The sequence below is a fragment of the Orbicella faveolata genome, unplaced genomic scaffold (assembly GCF_042242905.1).
Source record: "Orbicella faveolata isolate gen_17 unplaced genomic scaffold, um_ofav_v1 contig_25, whole genome shotgun sequence".
In the NCBI taxonomy this organism is placed as follows: Eukaryota; Metazoa; Cnidaria; class Anthozoa; order Scleractinia; family Merulinidae; genus Orbicella; species Orbicella faveolata.
In genome coordinates this window covers 12,650,047-12,677,484 of record NW_028301553.1, presented here as the reverse complement: position 1 = coordinate 12,677,484, position 27,438 = coordinate 12,650,047, and the positions used below count along the sequence as shown (strand labels likewise).

Genomic DNA, 27,438 nt, shown 5'->3' with positions numbered 1-27,438 from the left:
AGTTGTCAAGTCATTATAAGTTATTTTCTATTGCTTGACGAACGGCTTGAGCTCCCGGATTCCGTACAGCGTGATGTAGACGTCTGGACTGCAAATATTCTCTCTCAATGGTAACGACTCTTCTCAAAATCTCAGGGTCGTCAAATTCTTCTCCTGCTTCTTGACAAAAATTGTGTAGAATGCAGCATGTGAGGATTACTTCCGGTATATTGATAAACATGTTATCCATTCTCTTTAGCAAAATTCTCCATCTTCCTTTGAGAACACCAAAAGCCCGTTCAACAGTGACTCTTGCTGAGGAGAGCACTTTGTTGAATCGTCGTTGAGTCGGGTTTAAAACGATATTGTTAGGATAAGGCTTTAATAGCCATGGAAAGAGAGGGTATGCCCCATCCCCGAGCAGCAGAGGTCGAATATCGTTTCCGTTTATATTTACCACGGGTTCCCTCAGAATATTTCCATTCACTACTTTCCTGTACAGCTCGGAATTCCGTAGGACTCGAGCATCGTGCATACTACCTGGATAACCAATTGCGGTCTCCAAGAACATTAGATTCTCTCCAACAACAGCTTGCATGATCACGCTATAGCGGTATTGTCGATCAAAATAATCGAAAGGATTCTTTGGGGCCACTATTTCGATGTGAGTCCCATCTATTGCTCCAACTGCTTGGGGAATTTTACATTCATCTTGAAACAGTGCAATGGCTCTTGTCGTGTCATGGTGGTTGACTGGCAATTTGATAAAACGCCTTGAAAATCTGTTCAGCGCACGGCAAAATTCTTTGGTGATTGTGACACATGATGACTTTCCCACATCAAAGTGTGTAGCAACTTCGCGAAAGCTTCCACCTCCAGCCAACCTCCACAAAGCAATTGTCACTCGCTTAGCTGGAGGAATGGCTTTTCGTAACCTCGAGTTTCTCCTTGAAATTTCCGGAGAAACAAGGTTAACTAACCGAAGAAACGTGTCCTTACGCATCCTGAAGTGTTCCTTCCAATAGCCGGACTGGCTCTCGTCTTCAAGTATCAACTCGAACCAGCCAAAGCGTGGACGACGAAGTGTCCAAGGCCGTTCAGTTTGCATGCTTTGCAAGTGCATATGTGCAACGTTTAAAAGCGTTAATGTGGTTGATGTCGCTGTTGGCAGGGAATGTGTCAATAAACCACGTTGAAGGAATAAAAACAACTTTCTCCTTGTTCGTCTTATAGCAGTGTTTCTTCTTATGCAACGCAATCGGTACAGCAAGAAAAAAATAAGCAACGAAGCCAAATGTACATCCATCGCGACTCACTACAAACTGGCGCGAAAACTGACAGTCGTATGTCAACACTTTCTAACAAGCAAGCAGCGAATTTGCAGTTTGACCCCAACATGAATTCTCACATTCCAACACGTGCTACAGTGACGTCAAAAGCAAGCACGCTAGTTTGTAAGCTCTAGCGCTAATCTGACCGCAACATTTGTTACTAGATGTTTACTTTGCTTGAGCACGTTATTATCATGTTACTCTCGTGATCTGACCTGTCTGCTGTCCGGTTCGTTGAACATCAGTAGTCCTCGATGACGTAATTGAGTGCAATTGCAAGGCTTTCAAAAGATAAACTTTGAGCTAGAAATCATTGCTTGGAGCTCGGAATCAAACTAAAGAGGATTTTGAAAAGACAATGTTCATGTCAATATGACTATTTTAAGACTGATCCCGAAGAAACTTTAGGCCTTTAGGCCTTATTTTTAAGTAGTTTGTTTGTGAATATTATAGAAATATAACCTTTAGAATCATTTTTTTTCTTTAAGTATGCTTTTTAATATGTAGACTATTGCCCTGATTGTTTATTCTCGTTATCAATTAATTTTAGGAGTTAATATTTGTGTTGTGATTAGCTGTCAGTGTGGAGTGAACTTCTTAGTTCTAAACAACTGGCTCTATTAAAATTAATTCTTATTGCCATCGAAGTTGTAATATGAGTATTACAGAGGGCCCTGTATATACATATGTAAATGTATAATGTATTCTGCAGATCTTCGGTCGTAGTTTAGCACTCAAGCGGAAACAACATTAATACCTGCCAAATATGATTTCAAATATCCAAAAAAGAACGTTTTTAACTTGAAATATATTGTTTTCCAAGTTGTACTGGGGGAACGATTTCACTCCATCACTCCATCACTCCTTCTTTCACTCCCATGTTTTTTTATCTTCACTCAAACTATAGTTAGTAGAGGGGACTGGTTATGAAAGCCGGCAAACTTCAAAGGGCAAAACAATAGAGCGGTCTCTGACGTTGAACAGGTCTGTCACGTGACTCTGACCGTGCTCAAGTTCATTCAAGTTGCAGACAGTGTGGACGATCTGTTCTTGTGGGGAGATGATTTTGAGGAAATATTAGGCATTTTGGAAGGCGATTAAGACGTAGAGGAGCAATTTTCGGTCGAAGTTACTAATGTAAGTATAACTGCTGGTGATTTAGAATTGTAATTTAGCAGTACGAAGCTTAAATTTACGTAAATTGGCTGCTCATCGTGTCAATAATGGAATCCAACAAACTCTAGCCAAAACACTAAGCTTACATTAATATATTGCTTTTCCTTCGATGTATATCGATCTCCTCTGGTATCCCGTGAATCAAGAAATACGTAAAAAGGTTAATGCTAAATGATCAAGAATAGGTTGAATCTATTTATTTTGAGTGTTAAACCTAGGTATTTGTGCTTTGCGATTTCAGTACATTTGCATCGATTTGTAAGTCACGAAAAGCTTACCCGGCATACAATTTGACTACCGAACTTTATGTTTAAACCCTTCGTTTTTGGTCATATCGTTGTAGGCCCAGCGTCAAGAAATTGTTTGTGATGACTGCGGCAAAAAATAGAAAACAAGAGGAGGTTATGAGAGACACAGCGCTTCAAAACACAACAACAACCAGGAAGGATTCCAACAGTTAAGCCCTAGCCTCCTTGCAGAAATGGTTGTCAATGCTGTTTGCAATGTAATAGAAAATAAAATGTTTGCAGTAGACTTGAGGAATGAGCTCAGCAGATATTCATACCAACAGCTAGAAGAGAGTGATGAATTCTCTGTTGTCAAAACAATATATGAAGGATATGCAAGGAATGGAGACAGAGAGAAGTTTTATAGCAAATATTATGCAACAGTTGCTGTTAAGTCTACCCAATTCTTCGCTGGACTTTCTAGGAATGCTGCAAAATTATTGGGAGCCAAAGTTGCCGACTGTTTGCTGGCATATTGTAAGCAGAAACAGCACTCTTCCGAAAGCAGTAACACCGTAAGAACTGTCTTGTCAGATAGGGAAAAGGCTGCCCTGCAATACATGTATATGTTTTGCATAACTTACACAAAAAATATATACATGTAGTATATAACACAAGTAATTCAGCTTATAGCTGCAAGTTGTGAGTTTAATAAACGATTTATCTGATCTTTATCTGATCAAAAACATGCAAGAAGTAACTCAGTTGAAAGTCAACAAGGTATGACAATACTGAAGGCTGGAAAACTGGAAAGCATGACTAACTTTGAGCAAAAGCTTGTGTCAGCGTTGACTCGTGGGGGACTTTGGGCAGTAACTCAGCCTGTGCAACAGATATTCTTCAAGGCAGAATGTTATTTTAGACACTTGGCATCAAAAAGTGATTTTCGAAGGTTAGACATTGCAAATATAACTTGCAAGGCCGGGTTGCAAGGCAATCAGTAATAGTGTCATCCTTGGTAACCACAAACTGATGATCTCGTATGTAGAACTTGAACCAGACAGTCATGTTGGCAAGGATGTTTTATATAGCATTGTAAGGTTGTACGTGACAGTGCGTTCATTTTCTTTCACTAGAGAAATTATTCAGCGCTATAAGATCATGGCAAAGCAAACCCAGACAAAATCGCTTCGCAAAGAAATTAGCAGAAGTTGTCAAGATGAAGAACAACAGAGACAGGAATGAGACTGTCATTTCTTAATAATATATTGTACAACAGAACAATTTCGTGTAAATACTACAGAGTTACATGTACATGTGTGTCATGTATTACGAAACTTAAATTATCTTCCTTGTTATTTTAATTTCTCTGAATATATTCAGTTTTGGTGTTATTACACAATGAACATTTTACCCGTCAGTTGATCAGTGGGATAAGCTTAACAGATGACAGCCAGCTATTACTACAGTGTACCTCTCCTAAGCTTAAAAAAGGTCTGCAAAGATGATATTTACTCTGTAGTTTTATATTCAACCCATTCCCCTCACCTTCCAACTCAGTTGTAAACCTGAATATTGGAAAATTGTTTGCCAATATTTACATCCTGAACATTTTCAATAATACTAAAATATAAAATTTAAATGGCAGTAGATTTGTCAATATGTAACTACGTGAAATGTATGGTAGCTTTGTCAACTTGAAATCAAAGCTTGAAGTGATTATTATTATTATTATTACCAGTATTGAAATGGCATATTGTTTCCATAAATATGGACATATTATTTTTTAGAACTCAGTCATTTGGACTTCCAAAACCCTAATACGCTGTCATTTCAGGAAAAAATTTGTTATGGCTCTCTCACATTTTATCTGACCTGGTAATCCCAATGAATAGTGAATCGTCCCTAAAATGCAACTTACTAACTTGTAAGGGTGGGTGGGAAATAGGTTATGCAGTAGTAAATGGCAACAAGGTCACTGGAAAACTTTAACAAAGCCTGTGACCTATGTACCCACATTACTTCCCCATCCCCCACCACCGTAGCTCCTAGATTAATGTGACAGAGTGAGGGGAAAAGACTTCAACCAGCGGAAAACAGCACTTTCTTTCGGCATGGTAGGGGATCATCAGAGGCTGTCGTCTACTATTATTTCTGTCTCAGGAAGGAGGTAGGGGTCCACCATCTTCTTCAACACAAGTCTGTCAGACAGTTTTTTGACACTCCATTTGCTAAGGCATTTCAGTCCCTTTACTCGCTGGTACAGATCGGCAAAAGTTTTCTAGCATACTGTTGGCTGCTCGTCTGCTTCTTTAACTATAGATCAGCCAGGTCTCGGCGAGAGCTTGATACTTTCGTGACGTTTCTTAGGCATGTTTAGCTTTGGTATGGCGCCGAATCTTGGCTTCCTTTTAGTCATTTTCTCGGTTTGAACTACAGTGCAAAATAAAAGAAAGATGATTAAAATAATGTCAGTTAATATTAAAGGAAAGAAATAAACTAAAGGAAATAATCGTTACGTCTAAATTTGTAAGAGATCAGATATAAGACACACCGTAAGATGAAGCTATTAAGTTTATTTAAGATAAGCTTCCAGGTAAACACGAAATCAAACACAACTTACATATTTCTATGTCTTCAGCTTCAAAATGTTTCTCACAGGTATACACCCTATCGTTCTCGATCCTTTCCCTCAAATCCTGATCCATCTCCCTTGTTTTGGTTATTTCGTTCAACCAGTCTTTCCTTCATTTCTTATTTGCGTCGTCTTTGGACGCGGGAAGCTTCCATGTACCGCTTCCTTTTGTCCTTCGGCACGATCCACAGCCAAAGACAGCGCAGTTATCGCCCGGCATGGCAGTCTATGATCTTGTCCCTTACTACACTTATGACTGTTCACTTATTTAAAACGAAAACAAGGAAAATATCACGTAGATTCTACACGCTCCGCGTTCATGTCACTCGGGACGCCATCTTGGAAATTTGTGTGTACACGGTTATTGTCACGTGGCTACGCGAAAACCATAACAAAAAGATATACCTTTGAAGTTTGCCGGCTTTCATAACCATTCCCCCCTACTAACTGTGCTCAAACAAGATGGAGCCGCTAACTCGATAACCTCGCGGTTCTATTAGCCTCCATGCACAAACTACATACCATTGTCACCTTTAATTGTTATATATCCCAGGTATATATACGTATCCTTTTTTTTCTTTTTTATGCTTATATTGTAATTTCAAAATGTAAGTGCAAAATAAAGTGAAGTTGAAGTTGAAGTTCGCTCCGTCACTTCCAGTTAGACAATTGGAACCCCGAGGGAGGGGGGGGGAGGCTCACATATCCGTTTTCCGTACTTCTGTGATTCAGTCTGCAAATTTAGAAACGATGTAACGTAAGTCTTCCTTGCGCGGTCTGTAATATGAAAATAACTTTCCATGTGTGGAATTCAATGAGGTTTAAGATAGTCACCAAATTATCTGCATCGCTTTGCTTGCTTTAACTTTTTTTTTCGTAAACGTCGATCCAGAACGGTTTTGTCCAGCGTACTACAATCTTTTAAAAGTTGTTACTATACTTAGCCGTACATAATACATATGAGGTATTTCCTTTTTGGTACAACTATTTACAACAATTCTTGTCTCTGTATTGCCTTGTGATCTATGTATCGATTTTGTTTCTACTGCACGCAAAGGAAATAGTTTTCGACTCATTTAATTTGAGCAGTTTTGGTTCTGAGCGTCGCAATTTCGGAAGGTTCCCATGTCGCTGTCAGAATTTCGACCCAGCACAAAGGTACACGCCACGAGAATTTTGTGCTAAGCCGCAGATTGTCTAACATTCTCATATACGCACGAGTTGCGCGAGCACTGCAACCGTACAGAGTCATTATAAATACCGGGAATTTAAAGAGAACGGCAAATGCACAAACATCAAGAACCGTTGGAGTCGCGTGTATGTGTAACGTCGTTACACAAGTGCGATGACCTCCTAAGGTTGCTGTTAATGTAATAAATGATAAATAAATGTTCAGCACGTAATAGTGCAAGAGATAAAAGCGTGACGTGATATGAAAGATGAGAAGAGGAGGTGATAGAAGAGAGTCAGACGACACAGGTCACACATTAGAGCAGTCTCTGCGAACGGTCTCTTTTCCTCCAAAATCCGTAAGGAAGACCGCCCAAAGAATGTCTTCGTAGGAGGCTAGACACCCAGGCGTTGGACTCCCAAATAAAAGATACGGAGGTGTTCGTCGGAAATTTTAAAAAGAGCCTCAAAGACGTGCCAAAATCATGTTTTGTTGACGTGGCTTGAAATGTTTTTCACCCATAAGGTACCAATTCCAAAGCAACACAGTCAAATTTTTTCAGCTGGATACCCTAAAAGGTACTGCAAACGATCCCGCTAGGGATCCTTTGAGTTTGAACACGCTATAAATTGAAGAGGTATTTTAACCCCTAAAAGGCACGTCAACCACCCCCGTTCTTTTTAAATGGGAAATCCCCTCGAGATCTCAGCCTGCTTTCAAACGCATTTTCATTTTAACAAGGCGAAGTTTTCATGCAAGTATACCGTAAATCCTCGAATTAGCGCCCGGGGCGCTTATTTCAAATTTAGGAGAAGACGGGGGCGCCTATTCGAGGGGGGGGGGGGGGCGCTTATTTCATTTTTCCCAAATCGTGGCCTGACATGGTCATTTTTTTAACACATCATCTGCGCGTAAACACTAACATAAGCTGTCTATTAACATAAAAAGCTGATCCTTAAGTTTAAATTTGTTAGTACTTTATTGAATTGTTAGTAAGTTAGTACTTGACGTGTTCAACCTGTTCACTAAACGTGTTCCCTAAACGTGTTCACAAACTGAAACAATGTACAAATCTAATACTACATGACGAAAACTACACATCCTTTGATCCTTTGTTGTCTCATTACTCATCCACAAAATGGCGTATCAAGAAAACCGGCTCAACATTGATAACAATAGGTATTGTTATAAGACCTAAAATTGGGCTTATATGGTCATTTTGAACAATGGCGGTATAAGCTTCTAAATGCCCGCGGGAGTTTTTGAAATTTCCGATTACCATACGAGCGCGAAATTTAAACGATCGGAAAGACTGAACGAAAGACAAATTCTCCTCAGGGGAGATGGTATTGGTATAATCCTGTCGGTGCAAATAGCTGCGCTGGGGTGGCTGGTGGGGTGGCGGTTGTACACATGTATTTAAAAGTGAAAGTAAAAGCTGCCGACAAGTAAGGCATCTTTTTGCTTTAAAACTGCTCTAACCTGGTAAACTCACCACGCGTGGAAGTGAAAGCGAAGTTCGCATTTGGCTAGATTGCGAACGGGCTCTCTTTCGCTCGAAAACCCATAAGATCAGTGTAGGATGAACGCGAAAATAGCGAGCGCGATAATCGAGCGGCAAAGCCGCTCGTTTCGTGCTCCCGCTGTTTCCGCGTTCGACCTACGGATTGAAAAGCAGGAGGAGAGACTGCTTTCAGGGGAGCATTCGGCCAGAGATTAATAGCTCTTAACAGCGCTTCGAAGCTCACGCATCTTTCCTCGCCGACCGATTGATGTCCACAGCGATTTCCAGCGGAAAGAAATCAGGGAAAAAATAATTAAAATTACAGACGCGATGTTTTGGGTAGCGTTTCTCTGCTCTTTAATAACTTTCGCTTTACTCTCAACGTATTTTTTTGTGAATCACGACTCCACCGTTCTAGATTTGTTTACTAAAATTGAGTTCATTCAAATGCCGCTCTTCATTCATCAGGTTAAGTGTTCTTTTATTAGCATGTATGATCACACCTTCGTTTGCTGCGAGCTTGATTGAAAACAACGGCGCTCTTTCAAAACTAAAAAGTCACACCTCTTTTATAAAGTGCCGCGCGGTCACACACTCCTCACTCTAACCACCGCCCGGTCGACTTAATAAAAAGCAGAAAAGTTATAACGCCGCACGAATGACAGACAAAGAATGTTTTCAGCAGCATACCTATTAAAACGAGTCGGAATTAGAATAAAAAGGGATTTAAACCGGGGGTTGTATTTAGAGAGACGTGGTCCGAATGCGACACATGTGGATAATTAGTTTTTGAATTGTGATCACCTCGATGCGCACAGCGGCGGTCAATTTTGCCTTGAGGTACACCGGTGAGAATTGACTTTACGAGAGAAAAAATTACGCTGCCCACCCCCAAGTGCAGCTTAATTGTTATGCCGAAAGTTTTGCGAATAACGGCGACAATTTTGGCTTGGCTTCGGACGAAGTCCCTCAGGACTACCAAGAACAAAAGGCTATTCATTTTTGCTGAAAGTGTGATGTTGAGCCGGAACAATAGACCATTTCTTGATACGGGGGGAAGGGGAGGGGACGCTTCTTCGATGGGGGACGCTTATTTTATATTTCGGCCAATAGGAGGGGCGCTTATTCGAACGGGGCGCTTATTCGAGGGGGGGAAGGGGGCGCTAATTCGAGATTTTACGGTAAATGTAAATCTATAATGTATTCTGCAGACGTTCTGTCGTAGGTTAGCACTCAAGCGAAAACAACACTTAATGCTTGCAAAATAACGTTTCAAATATACAAAATGTCGCTTTCTCTAACGAGCAGTCTGTAGTTACAGGAAACATTGACAGCCATGTTGGGTACCCTACACCTAATCCTTCCCTTGTAGATCCCTACCCCCACTACCACAACTTCCAGGTTTAGCGAAGATATCGGTGACGTCACCTACTACTGCATAAAACTGTTTGCTGCTGAAACAAAGAGTTCTTTGTAGTGTTTGTAATGTCTGTAACCAAATATCCTCCCTATCACACCTCACTTTCATTTTCAATTTCCATATTGCTTACTTGGCGTGTACTTTTGCTAGTTCAAGTACCTATAAAAGCTTCTGATTTACTTCGAACAAGCCGAAGATCACTTCGCTCTGTGTCCAATGCTATCTATGAAAATGGCGTCGGTAAATTTCCGACCATATGTATATTTAGCTTTGTTGTTGTCGGTTTTCTGTCACACAGAGACTCTCAAGCCATCGCATCATTACAACACGACCGTCGATGGTCTCAACGATGAAACTCGATGTAGCTGGAATTGTACAGACATTGATTCTTATTTGAGGGAAGAAATGAAGAAGATAATCGCCAAGAACAAAATTATTCGACTTGCTGTCAAGTACGAAGTGATGGACAAATGCGTAGACCAAACATCTGGCAACTACATTGAACACTTGCAATTATGGCGCGCGAATAAACAGCCATCAATTTTTACGAAGGCATTGGAAAGCGTCGTAAATTTGATGTCTCGTACCGATTCAGTTGAAGAACACAAAGAAATCACAGCCATATGTACCTTAACACCTGTAAACACGACAGCTACAGAGCCTACTGATTACAATGGTTCTTCTCCCATATTCTCTCGAAGTCATCTTGCTGATCTTGGAGTCAAATTTAATAGCATCGACTGTAATACAGAAACAACAGAGAATTCACAACCTTGTATCAACATCATCAAATCAACTGGCAATAATAACAGTACTTTCAAAGGTCCATTAAAACGCGATGGATGGCCGGAGAAAGTTTTAGTTTTGTTAAATACAGGATTCTTGACGGTTTTCACTTATTTTTCCCCTGCTTTCCTTTGTCTTTTCTCGCCGACAGAGATCACAGAAGACAATGTTCATCAGATCGTTCTGGATGGAGCAAGCCCAGTCAGCCTTCGAAGTCTGATTGGGAACTATTTCTTCTCAAAGGAAGATACCATCTGGCACAGAGTAAGAATGTTTTTTCTACGAGCTGTTGTGCTTCCTTTACTATACGTCGGTCCTGCAATATTTGCCAAATACAGGCAGCAGAACATGAATCCAACTTTCAATGTTTTCGGCATGTCGCATTTTTTGCATCTATTTATGATAGTGTCCTATGTGTGTTATTACATTACGGCTTATCGCACGTCATTTACTTCCGCGGGGTCCTCCGGAGGGAGTGATCCTTGCACTGTTTGCAAGCGCATTAAATCTAAGACCATCATCTGTCAAGGGAATCTCCCCAAGCGTATAAGAAATCATCTACGTATCCAGCCATTGATTTTGGTGAAATGTTCAAGGCTGTTTATTCGATATCTCTTGACTTATTTTAAGAAGTGCTTTCTTCTGATTCCTTATACTTTTGAATTTTCTTCCTCTTTCTTTCTCCGCTTATTTTTGTTCATTGTTTTGTTATCCGCCAGCCCTGCAATAACTATTATACTTGTAATAACCATACTGCTGTTAATTAGCCTTTCTCTAATGAGAACAATTCCCGTAACAATCTTGGCTAGCAATAGAAAATGTGGGGTTAATGTCTACTTCCGACATAATCGTTGTTTATTGTTGTTGTCAAATTCTGTGTTTTTTATGATCGCTATGTTAGCAAGTCTGGGATCAATGTTGTTTTTGACGTTTGCTGGTTTTGGTGTTGCTATTGCCATTTCATTAGCTTTTGTACTTCTGCTCTCTGAAGAAATTCTTCCGTTTGTGGCTTGCTTTGTTCTTGTTTTGTATTATTTTTGGAGTAGCTACAGCTCTTTTACCAACAAATACCAGGATCTTGGCTTTGCTATCTTTAAACATTACAAGTCTTACAAGAAATCGCAAGATATCCAAGTCGCAGACATGACTTCAAACACAGATTCCACACAAAATGCTGTTGGCAACCAAGACAATGTGATGAAAATCCCCAAGGAGCTTTTCCACATGGCATGCGAAGAACTAATGCCTATCAGAGAAAGTGTCTGTGTACTGCTTTTGAAGGTCACTATAATTGTGTCTTTTGTGTTGTTTGTTTTCTCATTGATAATGCTGCACAATGTTAGTGCTACCCCTGTCATGAGAGCTTTGTTGACATTTCTATCCGGATCTTTACCTAAGATCGTTGCCATTTACATGGATGGAAGAAGGCAGAAAAACATTGAAGTTATGATTGCTGACGAGAAGATTCCCTTAATTGTCCAGGAGTACATTGAAGGAATTTCCGCAGTTAACCAAGGACAGGAAAACAGTGGGGTAGATGTCGATGAAGTGATGTTACAAAATGTGAATGAAGAGAGCTTCGAGTTGGCAATCACGTAATGCTTGTAACCGTTATGATGACTTTTACTCTATACTCCAACTTGCAAGGATCATATCCAGTCTACATATATAAACTCACTCTTGGCCCGAATCCTAAAAGAACACTTAATACTGACCATGAGTCTTTGTGACTTGATGTTACTTTGCTTTAGTACGTTATTATCATGTTACTCTCGTGATCTGACCTGTCTGCAGTCCGGTTCGTTGAACATCAATAGTCCTGCATGACGTAATTGAGTTGCAATTGCGAGACTTTCAAAAGATAAACTTTGAGCGAGAAATCATTGCTTGGAGCTCGGAATAGAACGAAAGAGGATTTTGAAACGGCAATGTTCATGTCAATATGACTATTTTAAGACTGATACCGAAGAAACTTTCGGCCTTTAGGCCTTATTTTCAAGTAGTTTGCATGTGAATAATATAGAAAGTATAACCTTAAGAATCATCGTTTTTAAAGTATGCTTTTTAATTTGTACACTATTGCCTTGGCTGATTGTTCATTCTCGGTATCAATTAATTTTAGGAGTTAATATTTGTGTTATGATTAGCTGTCAATGTGGAATGAACTTCTTAGTTAAAAACAACAAGTTCTATTAGATAAATTCTTATTGCCATCGAAGTTGTAATATGAGTATTACAGGGGGCAATGCATGTACATATGTAAATGTATCATGTGTTCTGCAGACGTTCGCTCGTAGTTTAGCACTCAAGCGGAACAACACCTGCAAAATATGGTTTCAAATATCAAAAAAAAAAAAGTTTTCAACTTGGAATATATTGTTTTCTAAGTTGTAGTAGGGGAACGATTTCACTCCATCACTCCTTCTTTCACTCCCATGTTTTATATATATATATATATATATATATATATATATATATATATATATATATATATATATATATATATATATATATATATATAAAGTTTATAAAATGCCTCAAGCCAACAAAGAATGCCACTGCGTCAGGAGGATCAATGAAGATTCACAGTCCAAGCCTCACCGCGAAAATGAATTTAAAAACGTTTGATAAAGCAAGGACGGACAACTTCTGACGGTAAAAAAAGTTAAAAATTTAAAAATTTAATAGAAAAACGTTTCGGTCTTAGACCTTCATCAGTTACAAGAGAAAAAGGACGAAAACTAAGTTTATATACGGTTACAGTGTGGGAGATTACGTAACGAAATGAAAAATACAATATTGTGCTATTAATACATCGTGATTAATACAATACAGGAAGAAAATGCAAAACGAGAAATACAATGCTGTACTATAAATTGCGTCATACAGGGTGATAATTAATAGACCAAACGAAAAGAATACAATACTGTGCATAAATTACATTATAGAGCGTGATAATTACAGAACTAGGTTAAATTCAACCTAAAAACTAAAAGAGTTAAAATAGATAAAACGGACTCTTGCAATGCGGTAAATATAACAGGAAAAATAGTTTGCAAAGATAAGCAGTTGAAAAGAAAGAAACCTACGTTTACGCTGGACAGGGTAAATAACAAAATCCCAAATCGAGGCCTTTGGAGCATTAAAGGGTTGACAAACAACAAAATCCCTGGAGGGGCCCTTAAACATCAAGCTGTAATAAGATCCCAGGCAGGGCCTTTGAGCATACCTAACACCCAAAAAGCTGACAAAATCCAAGGAAGGGCCTTTGAACTGCCTTATGGCGCGAACGCAGATTTACACAAGAGAAAGTTAATTATAACAAATTCTGTTTTTGGAGTGAAATTCTTTTCTTTTATTTAAGCCATGGCGAGCCAAAGAGAACAGTTGAGCACTCCAATAAGCCTCTTTCGTAATTAAAAACCTATCGATCTCGTCTGAGTCATTAGGGGCCTGCACCTGATCAATGCATTGGAATTCAAAATCATCCAAGGAGTGTGGAATTTTATTGAAATGTACTGCTACCTCACAAGTGGTTTTGTTTGTGAGCATAGCAGACTTGTGGTTACGAAACCTAACCCGAAAATCGGTGGTAGTTGATCCTATGTACTGTAAACGACATTTCTTGCAGGAAACTAAATAGATCACGTTTTTAGAATCACAAGAAAGCCTTGAATGAATGGTGTATTTTCTGCCCGTTTTAAAACTTAGAAATGATTTAGATTCAACAAAGAAATTTCGACAGAGATCGCATCTATTTCTTTCACATTTAAAGCAGCCATTGTTTGGCTGAATTGTTTGTCCCTCATCGGCGGTTTTAAAACGAGATGGTGCTAATAATTCTTTCAGGTTGTTTGTTCTACGAAAAGATGGTATGATAGAGCCTTGAGGGAAAAGTTCTTTCAATTTGGGGTTGGATTGCAAAATCAACAAATGCTTTCTAATTATGCTACTCACATTAGGCAAATTAGGATTAAATGTGAGAACAAATGGAAATAATTTCTTCGATTGTTTTCCGCGTTGCCGTAGTAAATCATTCCTAGAAATGGTGGAGGCTTTGGAGAATTGATCGTCAACTAATTTGGAGGGATAACCCTGATTAACAAGATAACCCTTGTACTCAACTGTTCTCTCGGCAAGGAAAGTTTCTTCAGAGCAATTTCTCTTCAATCTAGTCGCTACTCCAAAAGGAATAGCCTTGAAGACATGCTTGGGATGGCAGCTAGAAGGTGGAAGATATAAATGACTATCTGTAGGTTTAGAATAAACATCAGTTCTAATAAACCCATCCACAAGATGTAAAGTAAGATCAAGTACGTGAAGCTCATGTTCAGAAAAAACTAACTCGAATTTAATAGTAGGGTATAGAGAATTAATGTAATCAGTAAATTGATGTAAGGCAGGAAGGCCTTGCTGCCAAAGATCAAAGACATCGTCACGATAACGCCACCACAAGGACGGCTTTATCGGACCGGAAAACTTAGCTTTAAGATCAATTTCACCCATGGCTAGATCGGCATAACTACATGCATTTTTTGGACCCATGGCCGTGCCATGAATCTGAAGAAAGAAATTCTCCTTAAAAACAGAATGGTTGCTTTTTAAACAGATTTTTACGGCTTCTAATATGCAAGATGTAGACGGAATTTTGTTTTCCCTAGCATTCAAAGCTTTCCTAACTGCAGTAAGACCAAGTTTGTTATCGATGTTGGGGAACATTGAAACCACATCCCACGAAACCAGTAAGGTGCCAGTAGGAAAAGGGCCACTCGTGTTAAGATCTCCTATTTTGTTAAGCAAATCCGTGGTGTCCTTAATAAATGATGGTAATTTACGAGCAAGTGGTTGCAAATAGAATTCGGTAAAGGCCGACAAGTTCTCAATTGCCGTACCACAACAAGAGGTAATGAGTCTTACGGGTTGCCCGTTTTGTGCGTTTTAATGTTCCCAAAGGCAACTCCTGGTTTCGCTTCCTTATTTAAAACCCACTTAGCTATTTCGGGGGAAATCTCACCCTTTCCAAGCCATTTGGAACACCAACTACTTACTAACGCTAAATGCTTCGAGGTAGGATCTGATTGCAAAGATTTGTAGTGCAGCTGATTGTTGAGCTGACCAAGCATTTTTTCTTCGTACTCTTTATCATCAATTAAAACAAAACGGGAACCTTTGTCCTGTATCCGAATCACTACATTAGAGTTTCTAAGTTCCTTAAGGGCAACACGTTCTTTTCGTGAAAGATTATCTCTAGGTTGCTTAATGTTCTCAGGATTGATAAGATCACGCCTTACATTAGCTAAAAAAAAGTTCAAGTTCAGGGTACCTGGACGTAGGAGGTCTCCATTTCTTTTCTTTCGGAACACGAGGTAGATGGCTAGGGGTTGGAAGGTCGTCATCAGGATTGGCACCTTACTGGTTTCGTGGGATGTGGTTTCAATGTTCCCCAACATCGATAACAAACTTGGTCTTACTGCAGTTAGGAAAGCTTTGAATGCTAGGGAAAACAAAATTCCGTCTACATCTTGCATATTAGAAGCCGTAAAAATCTGTTTAAAAAGCAACCATTCTGTTTTTAAGGAGAATTTCTTTCTTCAGATTCATGGCACGGCCATGGGTCCAAAAAATGCATGTAGTTATGCCGATCTAGCCATGGGTGAAATTGATCTTAAAGCTAAGTTTTCCGGTCCGATAAAGCCGTCCTTGTGGTGGCGTTATCGTGACGATGTCTTTGATCTTTGGCAGCAAGGCCTTCCTGCCTTACATCAATTTACTGATTACATTAATTCTCTATACCCTACTATTAAATTCGAGTTAGTTTTTTCTGAACATGAGCTTCACGTACTTGATCTTACTTTACATCTTGTGGATGGGTTTATTAGAACTGATGTTTATTCTAAACCTACAGATAGTCATTTATATCTTCCACCTTCTAGCTGCCATCCCAAGCATGTCTTCAAGGCTATTCCTTTTGGAGTAGCGACTAGATTGAAGAGAAATTGCTCTGAAGAAACTTTCCTTGCCGAGAGAACAGTTGAGTACAAGGGTTATCTTGTTAATCAGGGTTATCCCTCCAAATTAGTTGACGATCAATTCTCCAAAGCCTCCACCATTTCTAGGAATGATTTACTACGGCAACGCGGAAAACAATCGAAGAAATTATTTCCATTTGTTCTCACATTTAATCCTAATTTGCCTAATGTGAGTAGCATAATTAGAAAGCATTTGTTGATTTTGCAATCCAACCCCAAATTGAAAGAACTTTTCCCTCAAGGCTCTATCATACCATCTTTTCGTAGAACAAACAACCTGAAAGAATTATTAGCACCATCTCGTTTTAAAACCGCCGATGAGGGACAAACAATTCAGCCAAACAATGGCTGCTTTAAATGTGAAAGAAATAGATGCGATCTCTGTCGAAATTTCTTTGTTGAATCTAAATCATTTCTAAGTTTTAAAACGGGCAGAAAATACACCATTCATTCAAGGCTTTCTTGTGATTCTAAAAACGTGATCTATTTAGTTTCCTGCAAGAAATGTCGTTTACAGTACATAGGATCAACTACCACCGATTTTCGGGTTAGGTTTCGTAACCACAAGTCTGCTATGCTCACAAACAAAACCACTTGTGAGGTAGCAGTACATTTCAATAAAATTCCACACTCCTTGGATGATTTTGAATTCCAATGCATTGATCAGGTGCAGGCCCCTAATGACTCAGACGAGATCGATAGGTTTTTAATTACGAAAGAGGCTTATTGGAGTGCTCAACTGTTCTCTTTGGCTCGCCATGGCTTAAATAAAAGAAAAGAATTTCACTCCAAAAACAGAATTTGTTATAATTAACTTTCTCTTGTGTAAATCTGCGTTCGCGCCATAAGGCAGTTCAAAGGCCCTTCCTTGGATTTTGTCAGCTTTTTGGGTGTTAGGTATGCTCAAAGGCCCTGCCTGGGATCTTATTACAGCTTGATGTTTAAGGGCCCCTCCAGGGATTTTGTTGTTTGTCAACCCTTTAATGCTCCAAAGGCCTCGATTTGGGATTTTGTTATTTACCCTGTCCAGCGTAAACGTAGGTTTCTTTCTTTTCAACTGCTTATCTTTGCAAACTATTTTTCCTGTTATATTTACCGCATTGCAAGAGTCCGTTTTATCTATTTTAACTCTTTTAGTTTTTAGGTTGAATTTAACCTAGTTCTGTAATTATCACGCTCTATAATGTAATTTATGCACAGTATTGTATTCTTTTCGTTTGGTCTATTAATTATCACCCTGTATGACGCAATTTATAGTACAGCATTGTATTTCTCGTTTTGCATTTTCTTCCTGTATTGTATTAATCACGATGTATTAATAGCACAATATTGTATTTTTCATTTCGTTACGTAATCTCCCACACTGTAACCGTATATAAACTTAGTTTTCGTCCTTTTTCTCTTGTAACTGATGAAGGTCTAAGACCGAAACGTTTTTCTATTAAATTTTTAAATTTTTAACTTTTTTTACCGTCAGAAGTTGTCCGTCCTTGCTTTATCAAACGTTTATATATATATATATATATATATATATATATATATATATATATATATATTCACTCAAACGAGATGGAGCCCCTAACTCGATAACCTCGCGGTCCTATTAGCCTCCATGCACAAACCACATACCATTGTCACCTTTAATTGTTATATATCCCAGGTATATATATATCTTTTTTTCTTGAGGTTCCCCAATAGGTTTGGCGGGATGCGGGATTTGGCTTTTTTTTTGCCGTGATATTCGGGATTTGAGCTGAAAACAGGGGCGAGAGGCGGGAATTACAATTACGACCGGGAGTGGGATTTAGTGTTTCTATGGGCTTGGGATGCGGGATTCAGAAGGGGAACAGAGCGGGATACGGGATTTCAATTCTTACGTGACCTCATAAATTGACCAGCGCAAACGCGGCAAGTTGGGCAGAAATGAACCTTTTGTGCGTATAGCTGTGTCAGGTTTCAAGTAAATAGAGTAGCAAAAACGCAGATTTTGGTCATAAAGAGGGTAAAGGTTTTGGGGAGACGGTCGCACACCCCCTCTCAACTTTTCTGGAAGTACCCCCCCTGGGCCAATTACCAGGGGCCGAGGGCAAATCCCCTACCCAGCGCGCGCCGATCATTAGATTTGGCAAGATTTTCTCATTTCAATATTGATAATGAAAAAGCCGCCCATTAATTTTTTGGACTAGTTTAATCTTTTCAGTATGACGGAACGACGACAATCATTGCACCTTTTCAATTTTTATCTACCTTTCCTCGGAAAATATAAGGAGTTGCTAATACATGAGGGCGGAGGAAGCAGACATGGACCTAAAATTCACTTTTCCTTTCCCGTTATCAGCCGTTCGTTTTTCATAGAAAACACAATGGAAGAAAATCAAAAGATGGGACCAAGAAACCTTCCAAAAAACGTCCATATCAAAGCGCGTGCAGCTGTTGAGAGGCCGATTTCTCACTTTGTGGTTATAGGACTACTACCCTTCCCATTTTTTCTGACGACACCAGAATTATTGGCCATAAAAATAGTTTGTCTTTGATTTCTCCGCCTCGCGAAACACATGGTTAAGTGATGGGACATGCACTCTCATTGGTATGGGACTCAAGCGTTGGTGCCCGGGAAATACTCCCTTATATGGGCTATGTAGGTATGGGCGGTCCCAAAGGGTCTGGTTTTTTAGCCGTTTTGGTCATAAATGGGGTATAATTATCAACTTCTTTCAACAGCAGCAGGGACGACGGTACCGGGGGAGCTGGAGGGGGCTTTATCCACTCAAATTTCAAGCAAAAAAAATTGAAAACAAAAATGCTTGTGGGCTGAACTACGGGCGAAAGGGTTAAATTGCATCTTTTTGTTTAATTGCTGCTAGGTCCTATTCAGTGATGGTTATGAATATAAGTCTGTATTAACAATACTTTTGATTCAGGTATGTTAATGGTCGCGATACATGATATATGTAGAAATGTTATCAAATATGTATTTTCTCTCGGCTATTATGATTTTCACAGACACGATGAGGATGTAACACTGATGTACGCCGGATGCGATATAACACCTTTAATAAAAAGCCTATCGCATTTTAGGACGTTCAAAGTCCATTACGTTCAAAGTCCACACCCTCACTTGAGTCCCATACCAGTAAGAGTGCATGTCCCATCACTTAACCATATGTTTCGCGAGGCGGAGAAATCAAAGACAAACTATTTTTATGGCCAATAATTCTGGTGTCGTCAGAAAAAATGGGAAGGGTAGTAGTCCTATAAACACAAAGTGAGAAATCGGCCTCTCAACAGCTGCACGCTGGCACAGAGTAAGAATGTTTTTTCTAATAATCGGCGCGCGCGGGGTAGGGGATTTGCCCTCGGCCCCTGGTAATTGGTCCAGGGGGGGGGGGGGGGTACTTCCAGAAAAGTTGAGAGGGGGTGTGCGACCCTCTCCCCAAAACCCTTACACTCTTTGTGACCAAAATCTGCGTTTTTGCTACTCTATTTATGACCTGACTTAAAATTCGATAGCCTATTTATGACCGTTGCGGCTAACACAGTTGCCCTAAACATACGTTATGAATGGTTTTTGTTGAAGGTACTATTGATAATGATGAAAAAATAGCTTTTGCTAAGAAACATACCCAATTCAAGACTAGAATGCTAAAAACATACTTAATTCATAACCAAAATGGCCAAAATCGATACCCTATTTATGACCCAAACGGCTGAAAAACCCTACCCTTTGGGGCCTCACATACAGATACCTATATAGCCCGTATAAGGGCGTATCCCCTTCCCGGGTAATTGGTCACGTTACAACTTGTGTGACATTTTGACGAAGCCGTTACAGCTTTCGTTGTACAAACGGCCCGATAAACGGATCCCGAAGTTTATTTTATACGCTGTGCAAGATACTAAAAGACAAGCATCAAGCATAAAACAGAAGTAAAGCCCATCATTCATCGCAAAACATAGTTCCATTCAAGCGTGTCGTGTTCATTCAGGTTCATTTCCCAGCGATGCAACCAGCAAGTGTTCGTTGTTGTTGTTTTTCAAATTCGAGCATATAGCCCTCAAGCTCCCAGTAGTCTTGGCAGTAGTACAGGATTCAGTTGCCATTAAACGGTAAATGAAAACTTACGATTTACTTCTTCTCCTAGTGCCACCTCTGCGGCAGAATTTGTTGAAGGGTCAGGACGACGGCTACGGTTAATTTCTGCCATTATTTACTTTTGGAGTCTCACAAGTCTTGAGAATTGATCAACTTTAACGCAACCTTCACCTCAAAACTGGATCTAGAGTTTACACAAGTATTAAAGGAAGCTTTTTGCCACTACTCAGAAGGTCAACAAACGAACCTGAACGGAAGAAGATGTATTTTCACCGGGTGCTAGGGTTCTACAAATGAGCTTTGACACGAGCGATGGCTATGTAAACACACTGACTGTGGCAGATTTTAATCTGTTCTCGCGTGCAACTTCAACCCCATCGCGCAGAATGCCGCGACATATCCGGGACTTAAATGTAGAGTGCGCGCGAAATTTAATTATTAATTAGGCTGCCGATGGCTAAACAACAAAGAAAATGACCAGAAAATGGCCAACTACGCATACTTGTTTAGAGTTTACGTGCTTCATACTTGTGTTTCGTAGTGGTTATCATATGGCTTTTGTAGATGAGACATTGATGGAATAAAGGAGACATTTTTTGAAATGTTACGAAAAGGGGATTTAGTCGTTTTCTTTTCCTGAATTTGGTCCATTTGAGGGAAAATATTATATGAGGAAATATTTGGAGGAAGAATTTTACTCCTTCAAAGTGCCCTTCTTAACGGTTATCATACGGCTTTGAATGTATGTTGTTAAAGAAAGCTTTATGCCAAGTTTTAACGGAAAATAATGTTTCGAAGTGGTCGTTCTGCCAACTTTCGAACACTCGTAACGATCCTTCAGCCTTCGTTCGCCTCGGAGACTAGAAGAACAATAGAGCGAAACTCTTTTGAATTTCCCGGCAGAATATTAATATATGCCAAGCTCCGCCTCCACAAACAATGGGACACACGCCGACGCTATAAGGCATTGAAATTGAGAGGTGATAAAATGTATCACTTAACCATCGTATTTAAAGTAACGCTTTGCGCGAGTTGCAATAAACGAATTTTCAGCATGTCATCTGTGCAAGAAATGCAGCGCGCTGATCGGGAGCTCTTTTTAGAGCTCATTGAATCCCCGGTCAATCCCACTTTCTTGCACATGTCCACTCCACTGAAAGGCTACGACCCAATGTTTTATCTTCAAATAAACGGCGAGGCTCTCTGGCAGTGGTGCGTTGTCAAGGCAAAAATGATCTCAGAGAGATAAAAGAGTTAAAGGAAGCGAAGCAGAGTACTTCATCCTCAGCCGGTCTCAAAGAGATCATTTTTGATTTTCGTTGAAAAAAAGATCTCAGAGTGTTCTGAACGTCGTTTTTACATCACTTTACATGTAATTTCATCAACATAAGAAGTGTTCGGACGGCTCCCATGTGTTTTCAGTTAAAGGATAATTCTTCCACTGAATAAAATACTCAGCCTTGCCCCCTTGATTTCGTTGAGAGACTATGCGCTCAACTTTATAAATACCCATAACAACGGGCTTTTGCTTGGGTCGGTACTTATAACTGAGGCCACGATCATAAACGTCATCAAATAGTGATGCGTAAAAGCCGAGCTGTCTCGTACGCTTTGACATGTTACTCCAAAGAGGATTCTAATAACTGAATACTCGAACCTGGGCCTTTTAAATGTTTTGATCAATTAAAACGGTTCCAATTTTGAATAATTATCTCACACATGCAGTGGACAACAATGCTCACTCAGGCGTAAGACGCGCTGCGTGCCTTTGCTTTTTTGTTCGGCTCTGGATTTCAAACAGAAATGTCATTTATTTTCCCCTTCATCTTTCGAATAGATAAAGACCTGTGTTGTCTTTTAAGTCCTCGATCAACGACAGACTACGTAAACCGATCGAGTAAAAGACTACGTCTGGTGAACTGCTTTGACCGGTCGAGTAAAAGAGGACAACGATAAAGCAGAAGAAAGTTTTATGCGCACCGTTCTTTCAATTTGGCAACGCTTTGGAAGAAGAATTTTTTGTGGGAGAACTTTTGGCTCCCGCGCTCAAACCATTTCGAGTGTGACATGTTAACAAAAAAAGTGAGAATGTCGCTGCACACGACTTTGTTGACAAAAGTCTTTGTGATGAGCGCAGGCCGCCTTTAAATTAGAGCGCTTTTGTTAGCTTATTACACCTTGGGATTTACTTCACACATCAGACCGTTTGATTGACAGCCGCCGATTCATTGACGAGAGCAGTCGGAATTCCGACAGCTAATATTTGTAATCATTATTCCGCGCATTGAAAAAATGAGCACTGCAAGTATATGTCGCGAAAGACAATAGAATTCTGCGCGAAGGAGATACCCACCGGTTTGAACTTATAGAACGGTTGATTAAGGTATGAAATTTACTGTGATGTGCTTTGTAGGCTTCATTTAGACCCAACTTTTGAGATTTTCTCCTTCAAATTTGGCTAAATTTTAGTAGGTGATCAAGGACCTCGGAGTAGGGTGTCTTCCAGCGTCGCTGGTAAGCTTAGAATTTTTCGAAAAGTTTCCATATTTCGTCAGTCAAAGTAATGAATGTACCTTAAAATTCGTATGAAAACGAAATTCCGTGAGCTGCATTTTAGGCGACGTAGCACGCTTCACAAAATCGGTGAATTTTACCTTTCTGATCACGGTCGGCAACCTCAGTTCGGCCAAAATTCAATTTTGGCTCGTAGCAAAGCAAAAATAAGGAATTGGAAAATAATAAATTGCTTTTTTCTATATATGTGTCAGACCCTTTTCACTGACAAAAAATAAAGGAAAATTATTTTTGGTCCCGAAGTCGGGTGGACCGCTTTTAGCGGGGCTGCCACTTAATTGGCTCAGGCCATGTACAGCTCTGGTGCCTTTTCTGTCAAATAAACAAGTGCTTGAATCTCTCTATTATTTGGACGATGTTCTCCTGCTGCGCTGTAAATTAAAGAAGAGCCACAATACACTTTCTTACCTTCTAGTTCATTTAGTAACCTTACATTTTCTTCTTCTTTCTGTTGCAGCTGGCGAATGATCTCATCAGGTCCTTGAACCATTTCGTCAGGGTGCAGAGCAACCTTACACCAGTATTGTGATCGCATGGCTTTGCGAGTGTCACTGTTCTTTACGTTGCGTGCTTTCGTTGCAATATACTGCACTCTTCGATAAACAGCGTCCCAACTCGAGGGCAAAAAGAAGACGACAATTTGTAACCAAACTTCATCAAGCCGTCCTGAAGGTTATTGAACATCACGTCGTGGCTTTGCAGGTTGCGCCATTGCCAATGGGCCTCGCCATTTATCTGAACATAAAATAGCGGATCGTAGCCTCCTACCAGCGGCGAAGAGATATTCAAGAAAGCAGGGTTGATCGAGGATTCTATGAGCTCCAAAGAGAGTTCCCAATCAACCCGCTGCTTCGCTTGCACGGAACACATTTCGAGTCTTTGAAAAATTGAGACTACATAGAGACGTAGTCGCGACAGCGAAATGGAAAAGTGTTTGCTGATTATAACAGTTCTTCCGAAACATATCGTTTTGTAGAAACAGTAGTAGCAACTAAAAGAACAATCGTTGTCAATAGTTACGCGTCAAACAGTTCTTTTACCGTTTATTAGCAATATCGTGTCGAGGACAGCGCACGACTTGTCATTTGTAATTTTGCTTCAGTCTGATTCACTTCTATAAGTTCCGTAATCAAACTCGCAAAAACTGAAAGTTGTTAGTTTGGATGAACCTTAATCAAGGGATTGAGTCCAATTACCGAACTTTCAATTTTCCTTTATTCACTGTTTATTGCGTTGCTGTGAATCGGTATACCAGGCACTTCGATTTCAGTTGTAATTGCTGTGGCGTGCGCACTATTGTCTGCGGAGGCGGAGCTTAGAATATAGTAAGGTACTCGCGGGAGATTCAAAAAGGTCCCATGAGAGTCTCAAAAAGACAAATTTGGAAGAAAGCTGAGTTGCTAGGCAGAAGTATTGGTAGCCTGCGAGTAGGCTCACTTGTTGTTTGGGTAGCGTGTCGCGGGCAAGGGCGACGGAGCCGCAACCGCGAGCCGGCGAAGCCGCGAGAAGAATAGCTTTCGGTTAATTCTGACTTAAGTTTTGAACTAAAACAAGAGCAGAGAATAGCTGTGAATTGTTTAATGGGAAGGAGGGATGTTTTCGCTGTGATGCCGACCGGTTTCGGTAAGAGTTTTATTTTTCACAGCGATCGAACAGAAGATGATTTCGGAAGGAAAGCATCCGAACAGTGTAATTTCAGTTACTTGCCCGTTGTTAGGCCTGATTGAAGACCAGATTAAGGAAGGACAATCTCTTGGTAATTAAAAAGTTGTGACAGGCCTGCACAACTCCTGTTACACGCAAATGTGTATTCTTTGCCTTTAGTCTAAAATGGGGTTGACTAGCCTACACGACGGTTCGTGATATTTGTACATTTGCCGTTCTTTGTTCGGACACTCGACCTTTTTGTTGCTTCACTCGTGTTTATGAAGGGCACTTCATGTTGTGTTATAAGGAGGAACTTAAAGTAGAGTTGAGCCGTCAGACCGTGCTGTGGCAAATTTTTAGAGGTCATAGGTCTGAATGATTTCCGTTGTTATCTGCGTTTCGCTTCGTAGAGTTTGACACCTCTGTAGTTTGCCATGTGTTTATGTATTGTTTAGGCTTATTTCTATTGTAAGATATGCTTTTAAGTCTCCACGTATTTGCTTTCGAGGGACAAAATATGAAATTTACCATAAACATGTTTGCTTACTTGCATTCGAATTCGCTCGGACAAACTCGGGGATGTGACGAATACAACACCAATATGTTCTCGGACATCGAGGCCAAAACTTCACCACGGTTGCCATCGTGATTTGAGGCTATGTATAAATTTTGTGTGGACATACGACCAGATTTCCCTGTTCCGTACTTAACATTAAAAGAACAGTTGCACATTCGGCAACAATCGTTTGCTCGATTCACGTTTTTCTTCACAGCTTTCTTCGGGGTTTCTGCGCCGTCCATGAAGAAGTTTGACCATCCTCCGCGAAAGTCTCCACGTGCAATGCGCTGTCATGTTTGTTTATATTTTGCTTCGCTCCTATTAGATAGTTATCTGACAAATGTGAAATGCCGACTTGTCCCCTCGCGACGGGCGGAATTAAAAAAGAAATAGCTCGCGTGCAGGTTCACTTTTCCTCGCCCCATTCTTCTCGCCAGCTTCGCCGGCTCGCGGTTGCGGCTCCGCCGTCCTTGCCCGCGATACGTTACCCAAACAACAAGTGAGCCTGCTCGCAGGCTAAAGTTCTGGATATTTGTGTTTCACAGGACTTGTACCCATTGCAATCCCTCGAAAACTTCCATGAAGCTTTGTGAAAAGTCAAGTTAACATAACCATATGGTACAATAGCAATCGCGCAAATATTTAAAGAGAAAGTACTCTCCGAAGTGCGCCAAAAGCCATCTCTCATACAAACAAGAAACTGACAAAGCGAATTTTCATGTTAAATTTGACACTAGTTAAAGAAGCGCAAGAAATCAGATCACAGTATTCACAGTTTAGTCTATCTTTCTTCTATAAAAGCCATATGGTACAAGTAGCTTTTGTAAGCTAGTTTATGAGCTACTGGGCAAAACGCAACCCCTTCTTGGCCTTTTCGGCTATTTTTTTTTTTTTTTTTTTTTTTTTTCTATTTTCTGGCGCACATTCCTCTGATGAGCTTTCAAATTTAGCGCCGGCAGCTCAATAAAAGTCCCAGATGTGTCGCGGCATTCCAGACGATGCGACGTTCTCAAATTCCTCCGGTGTGAAGAGCGTTTTCAAAAAGCTCCGTTTTCGTAACGAATACGTGTGGACGGTAGGCCTGACCGTAGAAATAAAGCTGCGTTTTTAAATTTCTCCGACGTAATGTGGACGCGAGCGGAAACATAGTGTTCATTAGTGAAATGATAGAATCATTTCATGTCACTAAAACTGAGGTGAGCGATCTGCCCCACCAAGAATAAGTTACCAGGTGGAAAACCTCCTATTGATTATGTCAAATACATCCATCCCCAGCCTAAAGAGTCTTTTAATTTCGAGAAATTATCTGATGGCATTATAGTGTTTGATTGGAGCTTTCTGTTTTTTTAAATTGGTGTTGATTTGTCGAAAGTGATATAAATGTGATTTTCACGGAAACATCTAGACAACAAAAGGAACTAATAGACCAGCAAAGTTAAATAAACAAAAGTGTCACAGGTTGCTGGTGCTTAAATGTCAGTTAAACAATTGTTTCTTTCCTTTCTCGAAAAATTCATTTTCCACGAAATAATTCCGCCACTATTGTAAATGCGGTAAAACGCTACTCTCTTCCCCAAAGAACAGGTAGCATCGTGAAAACTGCGTCAAATCATATTCAGTTAGAACACAATTTTGCAGCTAACGTGTTTGGTGATAAATCCTTGCCTGATTTTATCAACGTTTCTTTTCGTGAGAATGATGGTTTTGGGATACGGGCAAGGTAGGCTCTTTTCATTTCTCAGTTCCGTGTCGTTCACCAGATTTCTTTTGTCTATTTGAAGCTACTGCAGTTTTAGGAAAAAAAAGCTATTTTGTAAATTTTACTCATGTACTACATTTTGAGTTACAAAGTCTTGGGAATAGGCTCAGTCTAAACATTCTTGCATGGACTTAGACCAAAAAACTGTAACAGGCTAATTACAGTTAATTTCATTTTATAAGCTAACCTGTCACTTAGCTTACAAAATAAACTAAAAAGGTGTAAAGGATGAATTCATTAATTTACTCGTCATTTCAAAATTAAAATACAAATATTAAGTAAAGTTGATGTAGCTTTGGTTGTGTCGTATTAAAAAAAGGCAGATGCCAAACAGCTGTTAACCTTTATACAATGTACACCTCTAAAACCCTCAAGCAGAACCTTCAAGTTAAGCCTCAGTTTAACTAAGGCATACAATGATCACTTTGTTTTTGTTATCATCGAATCTAGCCCTACACCAGATAATTTCTCAGACCTTCAAATGAAACACCATGTCTTCACACGTGGAAAATTTTTGTTGCGCGTACAAACAATTCGCTACATAATTC

General features: G+C 39.9%; 4 protein-coding genes and 2 pseudogenes across 5 annotated transcripts; 3 read left to right on the top strand and 3 right to left on the bottom strand.

Annotated features, from left to right (window-relative positions):
- Window positions 1-13: 13 nt before the first annotated feature.
- Window positions 14-1,102, bottom strand: LOC149109012 (uncharacterized). Its single transcript, XM_089294581.1, has one exon. It carries the CDS (start codon window positions 1,100-1,102, stop codon window positions 14-16), a length of 1,089 nt encoding a protein of 362 aa, XP_089150707.1.
- Window positions 1,103-1,375: 273 nt separating this feature from the next.
- On the top strand, window positions 1,376-5,168 carry LOC110057543 (uncharacterized; annotated as a pseudogene). The gene is made up of 4 exons (XR_016208741.1): window positions 1,376-1,429; window positions 2,295-2,447; window positions 2,830-3,366; window positions 3,461-5,168. The product of XR_016208741.1 is annotated as an uncharacterized LOC110057543 (transcript).
- LOC110057545 (uncharacterized) lies at window positions 3,956-5,696 on the bottom strand. The gene is made up of 2 exons (XM_089294842.1): window positions 5,337-5,696; window positions 3,956-5,146 (listed from the first exon to the last, which is right to left on the bottom strand). Exons 1-2 carry the CDS (start codon window positions 5,419-5,421, stop codon window positions 5,037-5,039), a joined length of 195 nt encoding a protein of 64 aa, XP_089150968.1. The 5' UTR covers window positions 5,422-5,696; the 3' UTR covers window positions 3,956-5,036.
- A 3,888-nt stretch (window positions 5,697-9,584) lies between these two features.
- Window positions 9,585-12,447, top strand: LOC149109011 (uncharacterized). Its single transcript, XM_089293948.1, has one exon. It carries the CDS (start codon window positions 9,660-9,662, stop codon window positions 11,826-11,828), a length of 2,169 nt encoding a protein of 722 aa, XP_089150074.1. The 5' UTR covers window positions 9,585-9,659; the 3' UTR covers window positions 11,829-12,447.
- An 872-nt stretch (window positions 12,448-13,319) lies between these two features.
- LOC149109010 (uncharacterized) lies at window positions 13,320-15,532 on the bottom strand (annotated as a pseudogene).
- Window positions 15,533-15,637: 105 nt separating this feature from the next.
- LOC149109009 (uncharacterized) lies at window positions 15,638-17,298 on the top strand. Its single transcript, XM_089293949.1, has one exon. It carries the CDS (start codon window positions 15,666-15,668, stop codon window positions 17,070-17,072), a length of 1,407 nt encoding a protein of 468 aa, XP_089150075.1. The 5' UTR covers window positions 15,638-15,665; the 3' UTR covers window positions 17,073-17,298.
- Window positions 17,299-27,438: the final 10,140 nt, after the last annotated feature.

Bases quoted from the DNA above. Each gene is read 5' to 3' on its own strand.
- LOC149109012 (XM_089294581.1), bottom strand. From the start codon at position 1,102: ATGCACTTGCAAAGCATGCAAACTGAACGGCCTTGGACACTTCGTCGT.
- LOC110057545 (XM_089294842.1), bottom strand. From the start codon at position 5,421: ATGGATCAGGATTTGAGGGAAAGGATCGAGAACGATAGGGTGTATACC. The intron at 5,147-5,336 runs GTAAGTTGTGTT...TTTGCACTGTAG, and splicing joins AGCTGAAGACATAGAAATAT to TTCAAACCGAGAAAATGACT.
- LOC149109011 (XM_089293948.1), top strand. From the start codon at position 9,660: ATGCTATCTATGAAAATGGCGTCGGTAAATTTCCGACCATATGTATAT.
- LOC149109009 (XM_089293949.1), top strand. From the start codon at position 15,666: ATGTTCCCCAACATCGATAACAAACTTGGTCTTACTGCAGTTAGGAAA.